The sequence below is a fragment of the Peromyscus eremicus genome, chromosome 3 (assembly GCF_949786415.1).
Source record: "Peromyscus eremicus chromosome 3, PerEre_H2_v1, whole genome shotgun sequence".
NCBI lineage: Eukaryota > Metazoa > Chordata > Mammalia > Rodentia > Cricetidae > Peromyscus > Peromyscus eremicus.
This window is the reverse complement of record NC_081418.1, coordinates 16,663,478-16,682,140: the sequence shown is the minus strand read 5'-3', so window position 1 is coordinate 16,682,140 and position 18,663 is coordinate 16,663,478. Positions and strand designations below refer to the sequence as shown.

Genomic DNA, 18,663 nt, shown 5'->3' with positions numbered 1-18,663 from the left:
CGCGGAGATAAACAGATAGAAAATAAAGGATAGCCTCGAGAGGGCCTGGAACCTATTCCAACGGGCCCCGACTGTCTCTGCGCCAGGGTTTTTATAGAGACGCCATGGGGTGGAGCAAGAGACCTCCTCCCCCAGCACAGCCAAGTGCAGACCATCCCAGACACCTGCACTCAGGCCCGTGGTCTAATCATCCTCTATGAGGACCTGCTGGGTAAAGCCACGAGGAACCCGAGAACGGGCTCCCACAGGTCCCCCTTTCTTAATATATAAAAAATAACTAATAACGGCTTACAGCAATCTCCATAGCTGTTATACCTCCCAATATGGGAGTAGAGGATGATAAAGATGGCATTTCTCTTTTGAATTAGGTCCAAGGTGACTACAGCAGTCTTAGCTGCCTCAAGCCCTTTCTAAGCCAAAAACTCTTAAGGCAACTACAAACTTAAAGAATCCCTTAGCTTCATCATTACCATTAACAGGTTAACATAAATATTGCTATACATAGTCACAATTCTCTCAATCTTATAACACAAAGCAAACTCTTAACAGAACCATTTGAATTAGCATATATGGTGCTAAATATAGTTAACAATTTTCTCCGCCTTACAACTTTAACTCAATCATTTGAATTTTCTTGCTAACAGAACATAGGAAAAACTTCGATGTATTCACATCAAACTTAATATTTCCTTAACTCCACAAATCCAGGGTGCATTAATATCAATAGGGTAAATATAATTTCTGCAAACATAATTCAACCTCATAACTCCTCCTTTTCTTTATAATTTTTTAAACAAAATCTAAAACCTAGTTAGAAGAACCCAAACTCATACAATTCCTACAAACCCATATTGAAAAGCAATCTTCTCAATCTAACCATTAACACTTTGAAAACTTAGCAAAACATCCAAAAGCAGTTTCTTAATAAAACTCTTTACACTTTAAAAGTAGTCTCTTAATATACCCCATTTGCATTTCTTACTAACAAAAACATGACATTAATCCCTCAAACAACTTTTGAAATTAGACTAAGGAATATTAACTCTCCCCCTTTTCTTTATAATTTAAGCAAAATCTCAAGCCTAGTTAGAAAACCCAAACTTCTGTTTAAACAGTTCCGTTTGTAACACAAACCAGTTCCATAAGTAATTCCATTTTACATAAACAGTTCCAAAAAACAATTCATGAATCACCAATTAATAAAGCATATATGCATACACAAAACTGCATCTTGATTCTAGGTAGAAATAAATTTCTTCATTTAAACAGTTCCATTTTTAACCCAATTCCAGCAAACAGTTCTAGGTCATTACTATGAATAAACTCAAAATTGTCCCATTGCAATGAAATCTCTACTGTTCATTTCATTTCTTAAGTCCCAAAATTCACATGATAAATTCTGGTACGAGCCTTCCAAATATGAAGAAATCCATAACCAAAATCTTTGTATTTTTATCTCATTTTAAGTTCAAAAAGTTCAAACAAGAAATAAATTCTAGTATCAGGCTTTCACTTCCAAATATGAAGAGATGGTTTTCAACCAAAACTTTTTGCCGTTAACAATTTTACTTCAAACAAGCGTCTCTGCAACTTTTGTTCTCACAGACAGACCTTTTTAGGTACAGTAGTAGTCTAAACCGCACCGTTTTTGATGTTAGCTCAGGTTTTTCTGTGTTGCGTTGATTTTCCAGAATCTCAGCTGCGGATGCCTTGTGCTAGTTCTGGCATCCGCCATTCTTAGCTTCTTAGCGGCTTCTGGAGCTTTTGAAAAACCGCTCAGACTGCCTGCTTTGCAGTCTGCTAGGACACTACCTTCTGTATGTCTCAGGTTCTTTCACCATATACATTAAAAATAGACTCACACTTAACATTTACACTTTACAAACTCACATATAACCTTTTGCCTTGCAAAGCATTTAGACTCACATTCAACATTTACACTTTACAAACTCACATATAACGTATTAACATCTACTTATTTATACTCCTTAAGGAAACTATAGAACTACTTTAGCAAATATATTTCTTATTACTTATATATTTCTTATATTCATTCCATCTTATTCTTATTTAAACTTACATTTACAGCTAACATCTTTACTTCTTACAAGCTTATCACTACATGTCTTAAGACTACCTTAGATACTTCTTGCAAGCTTATATTCTTAAAGGATCTATAGATCTATTTTACAAACTTATATAGGGCTACCATTAGCATATATTTAACTTAGCAAACACCTAAAGATTTTTTAACACAGATCTAACAAGAGAATTTTTATAAACTTACATATCTTATTTTCATCTTTTTCTATTTCTTACTCTTAACTATTATCACTATCTCTATTAGATTTTCTTAACTAGACAGGAAGTACGTACATGATTTCTAAAGTTTGGAGTTTATAGTCAGCTTTGCTATACAATACTGAGATTTAGTGAATGTCATTATAGAATTGTGTTACTTGTTGCTAGGGGACTATAACCTTCCCAGGATGACGCCACACTCCAAAGTTGCTAGTTATCTCAGCCGTTCCGGACCCAGCAGAGATGCACTGTCAGCGGTAGACGGTGTTTAACTAGAGGCTGTCCCTTCACCCAAATTCATAGCAGTTCCCCCAAGTGCTTGAATTCAGACAAACGTTTCTATTACTGAAAAACTTCACTTCACCCTGAGGGTGAAATTACCATATTTAGCTGCTGTAAAGCTCTTCACCAAATACTGCACAGCTATAAGGTGATATAAAGTATTTTTCTAAAGGAGCTAGTAAAGCCAAAAGCGGCACAGCTCCGGAACTCTATTTCCTCACTGTTTGCATTAACCAGTGACAAAACCTCAGAAACACTGATCGAGCCACTTTCCTTCTGGTTTCTTTATAGAAACGTCATTGGAGCTGACCTTTCTTAGTCCTATGCTCCTTAGGAAACACTCCGGTAATCACCGAGCTTCATTCTCCTCTTGTGAAAAAACACAAACATGTCCTCGACCCCATATTAACACAGGATCGGGACCCTTCCACAATCCCGAGCAGGGATCTTTCCATTTCGCATTACCCTCAGCTAAAGGACCAGGAAGATTGGAGTGAACTCTAATATGGCCCACAAAGCATGGTAGCTTTCTTTTGTAGATAGCATAAGTTTCCTTCATATCTAAGACAACGTTCAGTGTATAAACTGCTCTCTCTTGTTTTAAGGATTTTAAAGTGGCTTGTTTGCTCTTAAAGGTAGCTTTTTGTCATCTAACTACTATAAAAACTTTGCACAGCTATTAGGGTAAATAAGTCATTTTACCAACCCCCAAACCGCGAAGTGCCTAGTTCCATATCCTTTCAATGTTTCATTGGAACTGACACTTAAAACTCTTAGATGATTTTCCTCCTTATTCTTTTAAAAGCTGTATTTTAAAGTTTACCATGAACGTATTTTCGAGCTGACAAAAGTGTTTCAGGGCAATGTCGCCATCTTTAGCAGAAAAACTACCTTTCCCAGAATGCATTTCCCTTATATCAGTCCATAATAGTATCAGTCCCTTAAATCAGTCCTTTATATCATTTCCCTTATATCAGTCATTTCCCATAGTTCTTTTTGGGTCTGAGAGTCAACTTTTAAGTTCTTTTTTACCAGACTTGCTTACAAATTCTTGCCCGGGAGGTTTGAACAAAGTTTTTTGCTTTTGCAACGGGAGATTTGAACAAGCATTTTACATTTTCAATTATGGGACATTGGGAGATTTCTATTCTCTCCTCAGCTGGATTCAACAGGTGTCTCTCCTTCATTTGACACTGGCCCCCAAATCAGAACTGCACCTGCTTCATTAGCTGGCATTGAGGCTGGCATTTCTGATAGCAACTTTCCTCGGGCTTGTGTTTGTCTTAGCTAGTCAGTGAAAAACAAGATCATGCACTACAGCTTTTCCATAGCTCTTTCGGAGAGATTTTCTCCCACTGATTTATCTCATTTTGCTTGTTCTTTCCCCACCCCAGATGCAGAGCTTCAGGTATCTGTCTGCAGCTCTGTACCTCTGCTAGCTGCTTTTGGAGGTAGGGGCTTTTTTTTCTCCCCCCCCGAATCTGCCTCAAATTCTAGCAGCTTTTTCAGGTCATATTTTTCTGGGGAGGAATCGGTCCCTTCTGTTTCTTTAGAGTCTTTCTCCCAGACAGTTCCCAGTTTGGTCTCAGTTTATCCCCTCTACCCCAGAAACAGTTTCTGACACTACAGTGGCGGCTTTCCCTGCTACTGAAGGTAGGGTTTTTTTTGTCCGTTTGTTTTCTGGGTCTGTGTGGTTTGCGTACAGACTGAAAATCTAACAAGGGAGGTTTTTGCCATTTCTAAACTCCCATTAGGACAGGTTTTTTGCCTCATCAGGCCTTCATCTGGCCCAGTCCCCCAGTGGGTTGCGTTTGCTTGTCTGGGTGCTCAAGGACAGAGCTTATTCCAGAGGCAATCACCTCTCAGGGCTATACTCCCTCATCTCAGGGGAGTCAGTTGAAACAAAGCTTTTCTCAAAGAGGTGTTTCTCTGACTGAAATGAAAGCTTTACTCCTGGATAGTTCTGTCTCTGCCCTGGCTGGGCTCTTTCCCCAGACAGCGTCTGACTCAGCAGCACAACTGCTTCAGACACAGTTCAGCTTTACTGTTTTCCCAGAAAGGTCCTTACTCTGATAGGAAAGCTTTTTTCTCAGATTTCTTTTTGCAGCTGTGGACCTATCAACCCAGACTAGTAGGAAAGCAGACAACTGTGCCGTTCCCAACTGGCTTTAGCTTTGTTCATTGGCAATCTTCCCCTGGGTCCTGCACCTTCCTGCCTCAGCTCTGTGCTCCAGGAAGTGTACCACTGCAGAACCCTAGTATCCCGAAATGCACTCCAACTCAGAGGACGCTGGGCCAGTCGCCTCTGGGTTTTTCGCTCAGAAGCGAGGATACAATGCTAACAGTTTGCACTGCTTCAGGGGATCTTTGCATTAGGACGATTAGGAGCACCTTTTCATTCTGAAAACGCTCAAACAAAACCCTTGATGCCTCAGCTCTGGCTGTAACTGAAAAGCTTGGCTTTTTTGCTTTTCTCAGGTAAAGTTTCTGGCCCTTTTGGGCTCTCTGTAGCTCTTTACCCACACTCTCCCAGCGTTTCCCTCAAGGTACTCTGACCCACTGTCTTTTACTAGCTTGAAGAGACAGAGCTTAGAGGAGGTTTTTAGGAACTTGTCCCTGCCTCCTGCATTGCAGGGAGGATTTTTAAAGCTTGAAAGAGAACTTAGAGGTTTTGCTGTCTTAAGAGGTTTGTTGTTTTTCCCTTAGAGCTAATCACAGGTGGTCCCCATACTAATATCTTCAGGTGATTCTAATTTTTGTCCTTCTGAAAGTTAAAGGCTTTAGTTTTTAAGTTTGAGAGCTTTTGAGAAAGATGAAGGCTTTTTAGAGTTTTTCCCCCCAAATTTTCCAAGAAAAGCTTTAAGAGAAAGGTTTTTCCCCCCAAGAGAAAGAGCAACTTTTCCCAAAACTTCCCAACTTTAAACTTTTTGGCTTTTTACATCCCCATTTTTGCCTCAGGGAGAAATCACTTTCTCCTGCCGCCTGGACTTAGCATTTCAGCTGTCCCCAGGTCAAAAGCTTCCATAGGAAACTTATTCTTCCCCATAAGCTCGAAGAAGAGCTTTTTTACTACCCAAAAAGCCCAAAGAAAGTTTTCCCCAGTTTGCGTTTATAGCCCCCAAAGTTAGAAAATTGAAGAGTTTTTCTGTCTAGTTGCCTTACTTATTTTCTCCTACACAATCTTACACTTCTAAGTTTTTCCTACACTATATTACTACCCTATGCCTTATACTTATTTTTCACAGATAGAAATTGAGAAAGGGATAGAAGATAGAAAATTTTGACAGAAGAGAATTTCGCTGCAGCATCGGACATCCTTCCAGTCCGCTTTCCTTTTCTCTCGAGGATAAAACCCCTGCCTCTCAAAAATATATATAAAAAATATATATTTTCCATAACACCGGCATGCCTCATCCACTGGCAGGGCTGAACTCAGCACTTTCGCCAAAAACTCTGTAATAAAACTATTATTTTCCTTTATCTTTAGTCCCTATTACTTTGTCTTTAGTCCCTGTTCATTTGTCTTTAGTCCCCCTTTTTTTAGTCCCTCCTTTTTTTTTCTTTAGTCCCTTTTTTTTCTTTTGTCTTTAGTCCCTTTTTTTTTTCTTTTTTCTTTAGTCCCTGTTCATGGCGCCATTCTGTGGGGCGTTTACCCAACCACCCCCACAGTTCCCCAGAGTTTTCTTGAGTGCGAGCAGCAGGAAATATTAGATAGAAGGATTTATTGCGGAGAATATCGCGGAGATAAACAGATAGAAAATAAAGGATAGCCTCGAGAGGGCCTGGAACCTATTCCAACGGGCCCCGACTGTCTCTGCGCCAGGGTTTTTATAGAGACGCCATGGGGTGGAGCAAGAGACCTCCTCCCCCAGCACAGCCAAGTGCAGACCATCCCAGACACCTGCACTCAGGCCCGTGGTCTAATCATCCTCTATGAGGACCTGCTGGGTAAAGCCACGAGGAACCCGAGAACGGGCTCCCACAGTGTAAGAAATAACAGGATGAAAAAAACCCTACAAAACCCTGGTAAATAGTGAAATTTTTGCAAAGATGATGTAAGAATGTTATCCTAAGCAGTAAGAAAGCAACCATTCTTGACATAAGAACAGAATTTAGACTTGATTGATCTTTTCCAAGCAAGTCTGGATTGTAATACTGTAGATTTAGAGAAAATGAGACATCATGAGAATAAATTGACAAAGAAGAAACTTAAGAGAGAGATTATAGCAAACTAGGTATGGTAGCCTAATAGTATCTATAAAAATTAAAAACTAAACATAACTACTAGATCACATAATATTGTTAAAGAAAATAAATCCAGTGCTCTCCATAACTATTTGTACAAAACAATATTAACAGACAAGGCTAAGCAAGTGTCAGCTGTGTCCACACTTGCTAAACATTTTTAGTTATTTTATCTGGATATTATAAAGCCAAAGGGAATTTTGATGCTCTCAGATAAATATACTCTGAATTCGCTAAATGTGTTTATGAAGTAAATAAACAACTAAAGTCTTGATTATTGACCATGTGTCAGAATTGCATTAATAGAGTAAGTTTGTGGTGGGATGCAGAAAAGACATTTGAAAAAATTTAGCACCTTTCAGGAGACTGGAACATTCCTCCTAAGATCAGGAACAAGGAAGGATACACACTTTCACCGCCGCAATTCATCACTATTGTGGAAATTCTACACGTAGCAGTTAGACAAGAAAAAGAAATAGCTTTCCAAATTAGAAAGAAAAAACAAAAACTTATTTGCAAGTGATACGATCTTATGTATAGGAAATCCTTAAAAATCTGCAGGATAACTACCCAAACTAATTAGTAAACATAAAAACAAACATAAGAACATCCAGAGGTACAAAGAAGGTAGCTCTGTAGTTAGGGCTTGGATCTGAGTTCAGTCTCCAGGACCCACACACAACAAGCCAGGCATGGTGGAACATGCTTATAGTCCCAACTCTGGGGAAGAGAAACATTGTGGATCCCTTGCTGGCCAGCCAGCCTAGCCTACAAGGAAGCCCCAGGTCTTAGTGAAAGACCGTCTCAATAAACAAGGTAGACACTTCCTGAGATTGAATTCTGGTCTCCATTTGTGCACACACACACACACACACACACACACACACACACACACACACACAAACAAACAGTAATAATAAGGAAATAAATAGATTCTTTAACTGAGTGTCTAAAAGATTGGAATGCCCAGAAATAAATTTAACACAAGTCCAAGATTCATACATGGAAAATACATGCTAGCAAGATGGCACAGTGAGTATAGAGCTTACCTGCCAAGCCTGGTATCTTGAGTTCAATCTCCGGAAGCCATACAGTAGAAGGAGAGACTTGACTCCTACATATTGTCCTCTGATCTCCACATACGCACATAATAAATAAATATGAAAAAAAGTTGTAAAGAGAGCCGGGCGCAGTGGCACACACCTTTAATCCAGCACTCGGAGTCAGAGGCAGGCGGATCTCTGTGAGTTTGAGGCCAGCCTGGTCTACAGAGCAAGATCCTGGACAGGCACCAAAACTACATGGAGAAACTCTGTTTCGAAAAACCAAAAAAAAAAAAAAAGTTGTAAAGAAAATATAAAACATTGCTGAAAAGTTAGTAAGATCTAAATAACTACAAAGATATCTATCCATGTTCAATGACAAAGATATTTTATGTTTAGTTGACAGTGTAGCAAAGTGACCTACATATTTGGTGATTTAAAGGGAACTGTGTATATTCAAATAGCACAATCATGAAGAAAGAAGAGTAAAGTTGGGGTATTCATGTTTCATGACTTCAAAACATACTACAGAGCTGTAGTACATCAAAATATTATGGTATTAGGATAAATATGAATGTGTATAGACCAGAAGATTAGAAATGGAAGTCCAGATACAAACCAATACATTTGTGTCCCCTTGATTTATTGACAAGAGTGACAAACCCATCTGATGGAGAAGGAGTAGCTTCTACAGGTGACACTGGAATAGCTGTATACACTTACCCAAGAATATAAAACATATGATTGCTTAGGAAAACTGGACAGTTGTTGTTTTCAGAATCTGTGTATGTGCTTGGGAAATAAACTCATGTAAAAGACAATCCCTGCATGTTCACAGGCCAGCTGGCTTGGTGTATGCACTAGCAAACAACTGGAGACCCTGTCTCAAACTAGGTAGAAGACAAAGACCAACTCTTCACGTTGTTTCATGACCTCATGCTCATGTCTGCACTCATGAACATAAACACACAGATTGTAGGTCCGGACTATGTATGTATTTCATCCGATGAAGTAATTCTATGACACTTAAAATGACATTATTCACTGCATGTTATTCAATATTACTTTAAAAGTTGGAAGCAACCTAAAGTGTTGAATAAATGAGGGGACAAAAAAATGCAGTAAATATACACATAATATTCAGTGATTGAAAGAAATTAATTTGCAATGTATGGCATATGAGTGAGCCTTGAAAACATGCTAATGAATAAGCAAACATGCTAAATGAATAAGCAAGACCAAAGGATAAATACTCTATATCATTCCATTCTTGTTGATTAAAACAGGTACATTTATAAAACCAGAAATCTCATTAGAAACTACCAAAGCTCTTATGCTGGAGCTATCAGGAGTTTTGTTGTGTTTTATTTGGTTGGGTTCTGGGGATTGGATCTGAGTCCTTTTACCAGACAAGTTATTTGCTCTACTGATGAGCTGCATCCAGTTTTTTTCAGTGGTTCTGTTCAAGTGATGTAAAGTCCTTGGGAATAGTGGTGAGGACATAGCACAATACTGAAAATATAATTAATGCCACTAGATTATATACTTACAAATGATTAAAATGGTACATACATGACCACAATTTGTAAAATGTGTTAGATTTTTTTAAATCTGTAAGTAATCTAAGTATAGTAAGTCTAGCTTCCTGACTTATATAATATTCTAAAAGTTGTCTGGGAGAGGAAAGGAGCATAGATATTACATTTCACGGTTGGAAAGTAGATTCATTAAAAGGAAGCAAGGGCTTTACCAAATTCTTAAGTCAGAATGTCATGTGATAAAATATCTTTGTCCTTTAATTCATATAATTGAGAAATTCCTAACTGCACTCTGAAAAATGGGAGAATTGCATTTATTGGTTGGCATCATTCTTTTAGGATGAAATAGCCTGATTTTATTAGAAACTAGTAGTCATTGATTAATTAAAACTTATTTAGCATACTACTGAAAAATTCTGTGTTAGTGTCTACTCAAACTCTTCAAATCTACCAAGACAGTCGTTAGTATGAGAACACTTGTTCAGCCTTTCCCCTAACATCTTAGTTTAAGAAATTAAGAAACAAAGAGTAAATTAAAAAAGTAATATAATTAACACTGTGGATCATTTGTTGGATCCACTGATAGCTAACATTTGACACATTTACTTCATCTTTGTTCTTTTAATCTATTTGTTATGTGTATGGTGTTTTGCCTGCACGTGTGTCTGTTACTACCCATACACCTGATGCCTGCACAGACTAGAAGAGGGCACAAGACTGAGGACATACCATGTACCACAATGACATCTTAACTGAAAACTCAGTTTCCATAATATATCTACTGTTTAAATTAACAGTTTTCCCCAGTTGTTTCAGAAGTTCTTTATAAGCGCTCACCTGCAGGATCTCGTCAATGTTCATACTTTGTATTTGGCTCTTATTGGTGTCTTTTAAATTAGAATAATAATCTGTCATCATTTTTGTACAGAAAATTCTGTTTCTGTGGTGGTTTTTTTATATACTATTATGTAGGTGGAGTATTATAAACTAAAAAAATTTTTATTTGGTTTATCAAAATAATTCTACTGTAAAGACTTGGTGTCTTGGAAATACTCAGAGACTATAATTGTTAATTATTTCTGAGTAAAAATATATGTATAGACTAGCTTTGCCAATATTTATTAATCCTGTTAGATAAGTTGTGTAAAATGTAAGAAAACACTGTGCTCTTCCTTTAGTATATTTGTAAGTGTGAAGTTAAAAAGTGTGTACCTTAAAAGGAGCTTATTTCAACTCCATTTGTTCTTCTAGGGATTGATGCACGTTGTCTTTCAGGTTCACTACTATATTTTATGAAGCGCAGATAACAGAAAAATGTTTCATGAATGTAAAGATTTAGATAATCTGTGCTATGAATTATTAACTGCATAAACTGTGATCATATTTATAGATTAGCAAATTACACACATCCCATGGCCACACTGCCTGTTACCTGTGTCATGCAGCCTGCAGGCTGAGGGGAGTTTTGTAGAACATCAGTAGTTTAATATATCAAATGAAAATTTATGGAATTAAAATTTCCATATATATTTAAGAGTTGCAGCTTTTGTGCTATAATGTAGTATTTACAGCAGAGATTATATGACTCATAAAGCTTAAAATATTATTGTTTGATCCTTAGAAACAAAGCCTGCCAACCCTTATCTAGAGTAGTAATAGCTTGTATACATATAGTTATCTAGCTGTAGTTTATTATATTGGGTAAGAAAAAGTTATATATTTTTTAAATTGTATGTTAATCAAATTATACATTTTTCCTTTTAAGATTGAAGATCCACTAGCTATTCTTATTCTCTTTGATGAAGCCAGATATAATTTACTGAAGGGATTTTATACAGCTCCTGATGCTAAGTTGATAACACTGGCAAGTCTACTGTTACAAATAGTTTACGGGAATTATGAGAGTAAGAAACACAAACAAGGTTTCTTAAAGTAAGTATTTGATACAGTGCATGGTTTATGATATGCTCAAGAGTCTCTTTAACCAACACAGTTTTAATATTACTGCAAAGTATTTATGCATTGCTAGCCAGGCATTGTGGCACCTACTCATAATCAATGAGCTGAAATCAAGAGGGTCATGAATCAGACCAGTCTGAGCTGCTTAGTATGACCCCACCTCAAAACAGACATACTATTTATACATTGATTTAGAATTAAATAATATAAAACATTGAATAAAAGAAATAATCAACTATACAGCGTTTGTCGTTTTTTGGTTAGTAAAGCATTTTTAAGCTTATGTTGCTGTATTTGATATAATTTACCTTTATAGTTTTGCTTTATGTTTCTTTACTTTGTCTTTAAATAAATTGGCTAAAAATTTGACTTAATAAAAAAAAATTATGAGTCAGATAATTAAGAATCCCACCATAGAAAGTAGTTTGATGTTTAATCCTTGAGAGAAACATAGATTTTAACATGTCTAAAGTTTTTATACTGTGATCTTTCAATTTTTGAAAATATTTTCTGCTTGTTGAAAAAGGAAACATTTCTCTGAATTGGTAGTATTAAGATTGTGGATTGTTTTGTTTTAAAACATAGTCAGCTTAAAATTTCCATTATTTAATGCCATTTGTGACAGAAGGATTATTGTACTTTAGCTACTAACGATGACTTATTTAAAGGATGTTGGCATGTGTGCTTCCAGTGAAGAAAATTTGAAATCCATCGTACCTATTACTAAACTGAAAAGTAAGGCGCCTCACTGGATCAATCGAATACTCCATGAGTACAAGGTAAGCTGTTCCACAGAAATGGAAAAGACTGTAGGCTAGTTCTATTGGTGTTACAGTGTTTAAATATTAAGTTCTTAATCCCAGAATTAAAAGTGGATTTTGTAATTCACAATGTCTAAAACTGAAAACAGAAAGATATATTTATTTCTAGAAATATAAAGGCTTTCATTGAGTACTTTATATATGCTAAATACTATGGTGAAGACTAGAGGTAAAAATGAAATAATGTAGTACCCATAGAGCACTTATAGTCTATTAGCAGAGACAACACCTGTGGATATTTTTAATATTAAGGCCACAAGAGAAAAAAATGCACTTGAGATAATATACTCTAACTTCATTCTTGTTTGAAGACAACATTGATTTTAGAAATTGCTAGTTGACCTGTTTGCATTATAAAAGGTCACATCTCTTTTTATTCTACTTTATTTTCAGAATCTTAGTATGAGTGAGGGTGTCAGTAAGGAAATGCATCATCTGCAACGCATGTTTCTACAGAACTGCTGGGAAATTCCCACATATGGAGCTGCTTTTTTCACAGGACAGATATTTACAAAGGCAAGCCCAAGCAATCATAAAGTCATCCCTGTGTATGTAGGAGTGAATATAAAAGGACTTCATCTCCTCAACATGGAAACTAAGGTTAGCTCTTAAGCTGTATTTGAGTAGTCATAGCCTATATTATCTGGAACAGCAGTGCCATCCTCCATGAAGAATCTAGAAATGGCGTGTATATGCACTATATACATTAATTGTAATACATTTTTGCATTTGTAATACCTTTTGTTCATAAAATAGAATAAATAGTATTTTTGGTAGAACAACACATTTATATGTTATATTTTTGTGAAAAGGGTGCTGAAGTTTAGATAATGTGCTAATATTGGTATAAAAGTTATAGGAATGAAGAATGTCTTTACAAAAATATAGATTGCATATATATTTTTATATGAGAATTTTGTTTTTGTTTTTTGAGACAGGGCTTCACTATGTAGCTGTGGCTGTCCTGAAATTCACTATGTGGACCAGGCCTTAAGCTCACAGAGATTTGCCTGCTTCAGCCTCCCAAGTGCTAGGATTAAAGACATGCACCACTACATCTGGCTCAGATATATTTCTTTAAAAAAAAAAAAAAAATCCATTGATAACTTTAGAGATAGGATCCAGATATTGCAAACTCAAATGAAGCGAGATTTTTCGTTATGTATCTGTCTTAGTTCTGGCTGCTATAACAAACTACCATAGACTGGAGGTTTATAAACAATAGGCATTTGTTTCTAGACAATTCTAAAAGCTCAAAGTCTGAGATTAGGGCACCAGCATGGTCAAGGCCTGGTGAGGGTCCTCTTCTAAGTTATAAGCTGCTGCCAGCTTTTTTTTTTTTTTTTTTTCTCTCACGTGGAGGGAAAGTAAGACTTAACCCGGGTATGGTGGCATATATCTATAATCCTAGCATCTGAAGGTTAAGGTAGGAAGGTCATGACTCTGAGGCTAGCCTATCCTAGATTACATAGAAAGACCCCGATTAGAAGGAGGTAGGGTAGGAGGACTCTAGACTTAAGAAAGAAAAGTGGAGTTTATAATGATTGAAAATGAAGATTAGTTATAGGAAGCTCTTCAGGGAAAAAGATGTAGTGTGGAAGGGAATATGACCACTCATTAGAATAATGGTCTGTACTTGTGAGTGCAGTTACTCCAGAGGCTACAGATGTCAGATCATCCTGGAGCTGGCAGTATAGGCAGTTGTGAGCCGCCAGTGTGGGTACTGGGAATCACACTCAGGTCCTCTGTAAGAAATGTAAGTGCTGTAACTGATAAGCCGTCTCTCCAGGCCCAATACAGAAATTCTTTACACTTTGTTGTTCCTTATTCTGATCAAAGTGATTAGAATATAAGAGATAAGCTTGACAGTTATTTTTAATATATTCAACACAGCTAGGCTGGGTGAACATCTTTCTAATTCATGATAGTAATCTGGTAAAAATTTTACCTAATTTATTAAGATTTGTCAATATTAGATCATATTCCAAAGGACGTTTTGGTTTGGAAATTTCATAAATTTTATTATTCTCATTTTTGTGTGTTATTATGGAGTTTCTTCTTCTACTTTTTTTTTTTTGAGTTTTATATTATGTGTATGAGTGTTTTGCCTGTGTATGAGTCTGTGCATCTCATGTGTGCCTGGTGCTCAAAGAGGTCATACGAGAGTGCTGGATCCCTGAACTGGAATTACAGACAGTTGTGATGTGAGCTGCCATGGGGATGCTGGGCAGAGAACCTGGTATTCTTAACCAACCCTGGTGTCTCTTCTTATAGTAACTTATATAAATAATCATTCATGTGAACTTGTGATCAGCCTTATAGGCAACGGTTATTTTTTTATTCTGTTTACTTCTGGGATGGTCTAGAGAATACCTACAAACACAGGGTACAATAACATAGATTCTCATGCTTGACATGGAGTTTGATTCCTTGAAGTCCCTAACGTGCTTTGGGGCCGTTGCTTATTTCCATTAAAACTGGTTTCCTCTGTCTTGAAAAACCAAAAAAAAAAAAAACTGGTTTCCTCACACCAGGTAAGCTACTGCTAGGTGGTTTGTGGCCACTTTTCTATTTCTGGGAACTGAGTTTGTTTAAAAGAAATGAAAAAAACTGAGCACAGCAGTGCCCGTCTGTAACCCCATTGCCAAGTGGGTGGAGGTGAGTGGATCCCTGGAGCTCATTGCCATACAATCGCATCAGCGAGCTTTCAGGTCCAGCAAGAGCAGACCCTATTTTAAAAGATAAAGTGGGAAGGGACTGAGGAAGCCACTCAGCATTGACTTGTGGGCTCCATGTGCACGCACAAGTACACACATACAAAAAGAAAAGGAGAGAAGAAAGGGGAAATAGTTTTCACCGTTTCAAGATACATTTCCTCTGCTAATTATGTACCCATCTTTACAATGCCCTCCTAGTAGAATGGGATGATAATGTTGTAACTGTGACGCTGCTGTTCCTCTGAGCTGTAGGCTTGGCTTTGGTGGCATTTCAGCTTTGAATAACAATCAGTGTTTTATAAAGCATTCTGATGATGGATTGACAAATTACAATATAATGTAGCATTTTATATTTTGAATACTATTCTGATGCAGTAGTTGAATAAATGAGAAAACAAGCAAAAGGATTATATCAATGTTATTAGTTGACAGACTTCTTTTTCAGAATAAGATACTCAATTTCTAAGTAGAGGACTAGAGAGATGGCTCAGCTGTTAAGAGCACAGAGCAGAGGATTGGAGATGGGTTCCCAGAATATTTGCAGCTCACACAGGTCCTGGGGTCTGAGACCCTCTTCTGAATAGGATTCAAAATATAAAATGTTACATTAACATTAACACAAATACACACCCCTAAAATCTTAAAAATAAGTGAATAGATAAAAATATAAGTGTGAATGTTATCCTTGGGTATATAAAAAGGTGATTGAGCCAAAGAGGAATTATGGTTTGCTCCTAAGCTGCTGATAAGTTTATGGCACCTTTGAAAGCTCTAAGATGATTGTATTTTTTAATCATCAAATAGGTTTTCCTTTGGAGATTGATTCTCTGGAGAAGCTAGAATGCAGCTGATTTGTACATAATTACCTTCCTCCTGTGACCTCTCTCTCTGAGGCAGTGAAAGCGGTCCATCAGAGCTGGCTGTCCTGTCACAAAGTGCACTGTTAGCCTCGGTGTTCCACTGTCTTTGTTGCTGTCCTCAGCTTTACTGAGTAGCAGTGGACACCCAGGCTGAACTGAATGCGCACACATACCGTTCTGCACAACACACGGTTTTCACCGCTGTTGCCCATGTCTGCGCACTTCTCTGTGCTCTTTCTCGCTCTGCTGGCTTTCTTTTTGCTATTTACAGCTAACCCTCTCTTTTATGACTTCTGTGGTTGATTTTAGTTTCCTTACTGAGCATCTTGCCAATTATAGGTTTTACCTCCTAAAGAGGGTAGCTTTTTCCTTCTGGAGGAGTCTGATTGCATCAGAGGACCATGTGGACCCTGCTCTTCTTATTATTTGGGGTCTTAAGAATCCTTTCCTCACTGCATGTTGTCCTCTACCAATAGATTTTTATTTTACTGTATGTGGTCAGTTGTACTTTTGTTGGAAATCTCATCTCCATAAAATTGAGAATTGCTGCCTGCACCTATTTTCTTTTCTTTTTCTTTTCCTTCCCCCCCTTTCCCTCCCTCCCTCTCCCTTCCTTCCTTTCTTCCTTCCTTCTTTTCCTTTTCCTTTTTCTTTTTCTTTTCTTTTCTTCTCTTCTCTTTTCTTTTCTTTTCTTTTCTATTGTTTAAGTCTTATTAAAGGACTGACTCCTGGCTTTAGTTAAAATAATTCAAGTGCCCAAGGCTACTCACTTAAAGTATTACTGTGCTCTCACTGGTCCAGTCTATACTGAACAGCTCTATCAACTTATCAACTTCTATTCTACATGAGTGTAGATAGCTGGTTTTTAAACAAACGTTATTAGTTCTTTTATAGATAACGTGCGCTCATGTAAACTAACTATACTGTGTTTTCTTTACAGAACCCCACTTTAAAAATACCCTAAACTGTCAGGTGTGGTGCTGGCACATCCCTCTAATCCCAGCAGGCAGAGGCAGGTGGATCGTTCTGAGTTTTAGGCCATTCTGTTCTACATAGTGAGCTCCAGGCCAGCCAGAGCTCCATAATAAGGCCCTGTATCAAAAACAAACAAACAAAACAAAACAACAAAATCAAACCCTAAACTGTTATCTTTGGGCATATTTTTAGCTTATTATAGTTAACATTCTAAGAATTACCATTCATAAGCAGCTAATATTTCTAAGTATGTATGTTTTGAAGGATAGTATGAACACTTTGTATACATATACATTTCATATATATGTATGCTTAGGGCGATACATAGGAGGGAATAATTAAAAATGTAGTATATACAATAGAAGAAGGGAATTTCATTCTACTTATCAGAGAGAAACAATAAAAGTTTAAGATGTTAGGCATGTTAATCAATCTATATATGATATATATAGTTTAATGAGAACGTCATGTCATACTTCATAAATTCGAGTACTACATGTCAACAAAATAAACATTTAGAAATAAGAAAATATATATTGAATGACTACTTAAATATAGCATTTTTAGGAAAACATAAGAGTAGCTTAGCCTAACATTGTTTCTTAAATAGCTCTATTGAATTTATGAAGAATATATTCCTAATGTTTGTTTTTCTTATATCTACAATAAATATTAACACATCAGTGTACTTATTTTCATTGGAATAAAATTGCTGAAATCATCTGTTAATCCCATGTATACATTTCAGATTTAAAAGTACTGTGTATATATTCATAAAAGATATTGAATTCATTAAAGAAGTTACTTTTAAGCTGCATGAAGTAAAAGCTTGTCCTACTTTATTCAGAGTCACTGAGAATGGGCATTTGTAAAAATGTTTGTTAGTCTGATACAAACACTGTTATTGTTCATTGTGTCCCTGGAGTCTGCCTTCTGAATTCTGTGCTTTGCATTGTCTGAGGTTAGTGTGGGCACTATAAAGAGACTTTAAAAATAATATTCAAAACAATTGCATTTAATGACTACATAATTATAAACCCTAAGCGAAGATAAATGCTACATTTCTTGTTTAGTGTGTTTGTCGGGTGTTTTGAGACAGGGTCTCATTAGCTGGTCTCAAACTGACTGCTAGCCAAGGATGACCCTGAATTTCTGATCTTCAGCTTCCACCTCCCAAGTACTGGGATTTACAGGTGTGCACTACCACGACTGACCAAATGTTACTTTTAGCTCTGCTCTAGCGTAATAATTTCTAATTCTGTTGCAGGCTTTACTCATCAGTCTCAAGTATTGTTGCTTTACGTGGCAGCTGGGAGATGCTGGGACTTGTTTCCAAATCCATAGTATGGAAAATAAAATGAGCTTTATAGTGCACACAAAGCAGGCAAGTACGGTAAATTAGTTTGCACTTATGGTAATCGACTATGGTTTTACTAAAGTTCTTTTTTTTAATTGTTAATTCATTTAACTGTCCCAGAAACCCTTTGTATTAGATGAAATTTAATATTTAAGATCAAGAAAGAATAGAATTCCTTTCCCAATTAAAGGAGCCAGAAACTTGGCAGATTATTTTTGTTTTAGAGCAGTTAAATGCTTCCTTATGCCATTTATTTTTCTTAATTCTGATTAGTTATTCCCTGTCTCTTCTTAAAGTTCTTCCCTTTTCTTGACCAGTATACTATCTGAACCAGTCACTATATTCAGTGAGGCATTTCTTAACTATCTTCAGAATCCTAAGTAAATTCTTCCTCTATTCCCTATTTCTTAAATATGTTTTTAATTGAAGTAGAATTCCTTTTCCTCTTCCCTGTCCTCCCTCCAACTCCTCCCCCTCCCCCACCTCTCAACTTGATAGCTTCTTTTTCTCTTATTACTATTGTTGCATATATGTGTGCATGCACACACGTGTACACAAATATATA

The 18,663-nt window shown here is 36.8% G+C and overlaps 1 protein-coding gene and 1 long non-coding RNA gene across 3 annotated transcripts in view; one reads left to right on the top strand and one right to left on the bottom strand.

Moving 5' to 3' along the window:
• LOC131906644 (uncharacterized) overlaps positions 1 to 18,663 on the bottom strand; it is a 44,761-nt gene that overhangs the window by 11,713 nt on the left and 14,385 nt on the right. The gene's annotated exons all lie outside the window — the stretch shown is intronic.
• The window catches only part of Krit1 (KRIT1 ankyrin repeat containing), a 43,929-nt gene that overhangs the window by 20,509 nt on the left and 4,757 nt on the right, over positions 1 to 18,663 (top strand). For both annotated transcript variants that reach the window (XM_059257325.1, XM_059257326.1), the window contains exons 13-16: positions 11,175 to 11,341; positions 12,060 to 12,147; positions 12,583 to 12,789; positions 18,009 to 18,125. In XM_059257325.1, the coding sequence (XP_059113308.1) occupies positions 11,175 to 11,341; positions 12,060 to 12,147; positions 12,583 to 12,789; positions 18,009 to 18,125 (579 nt within the window). The remainder of the gene's footprint in view (positions 1 to 11,174; positions 11,342 to 12,059; positions 12,148 to 12,582; positions 12,790 to 18,008; positions 18,126 to 18,663) is intronic.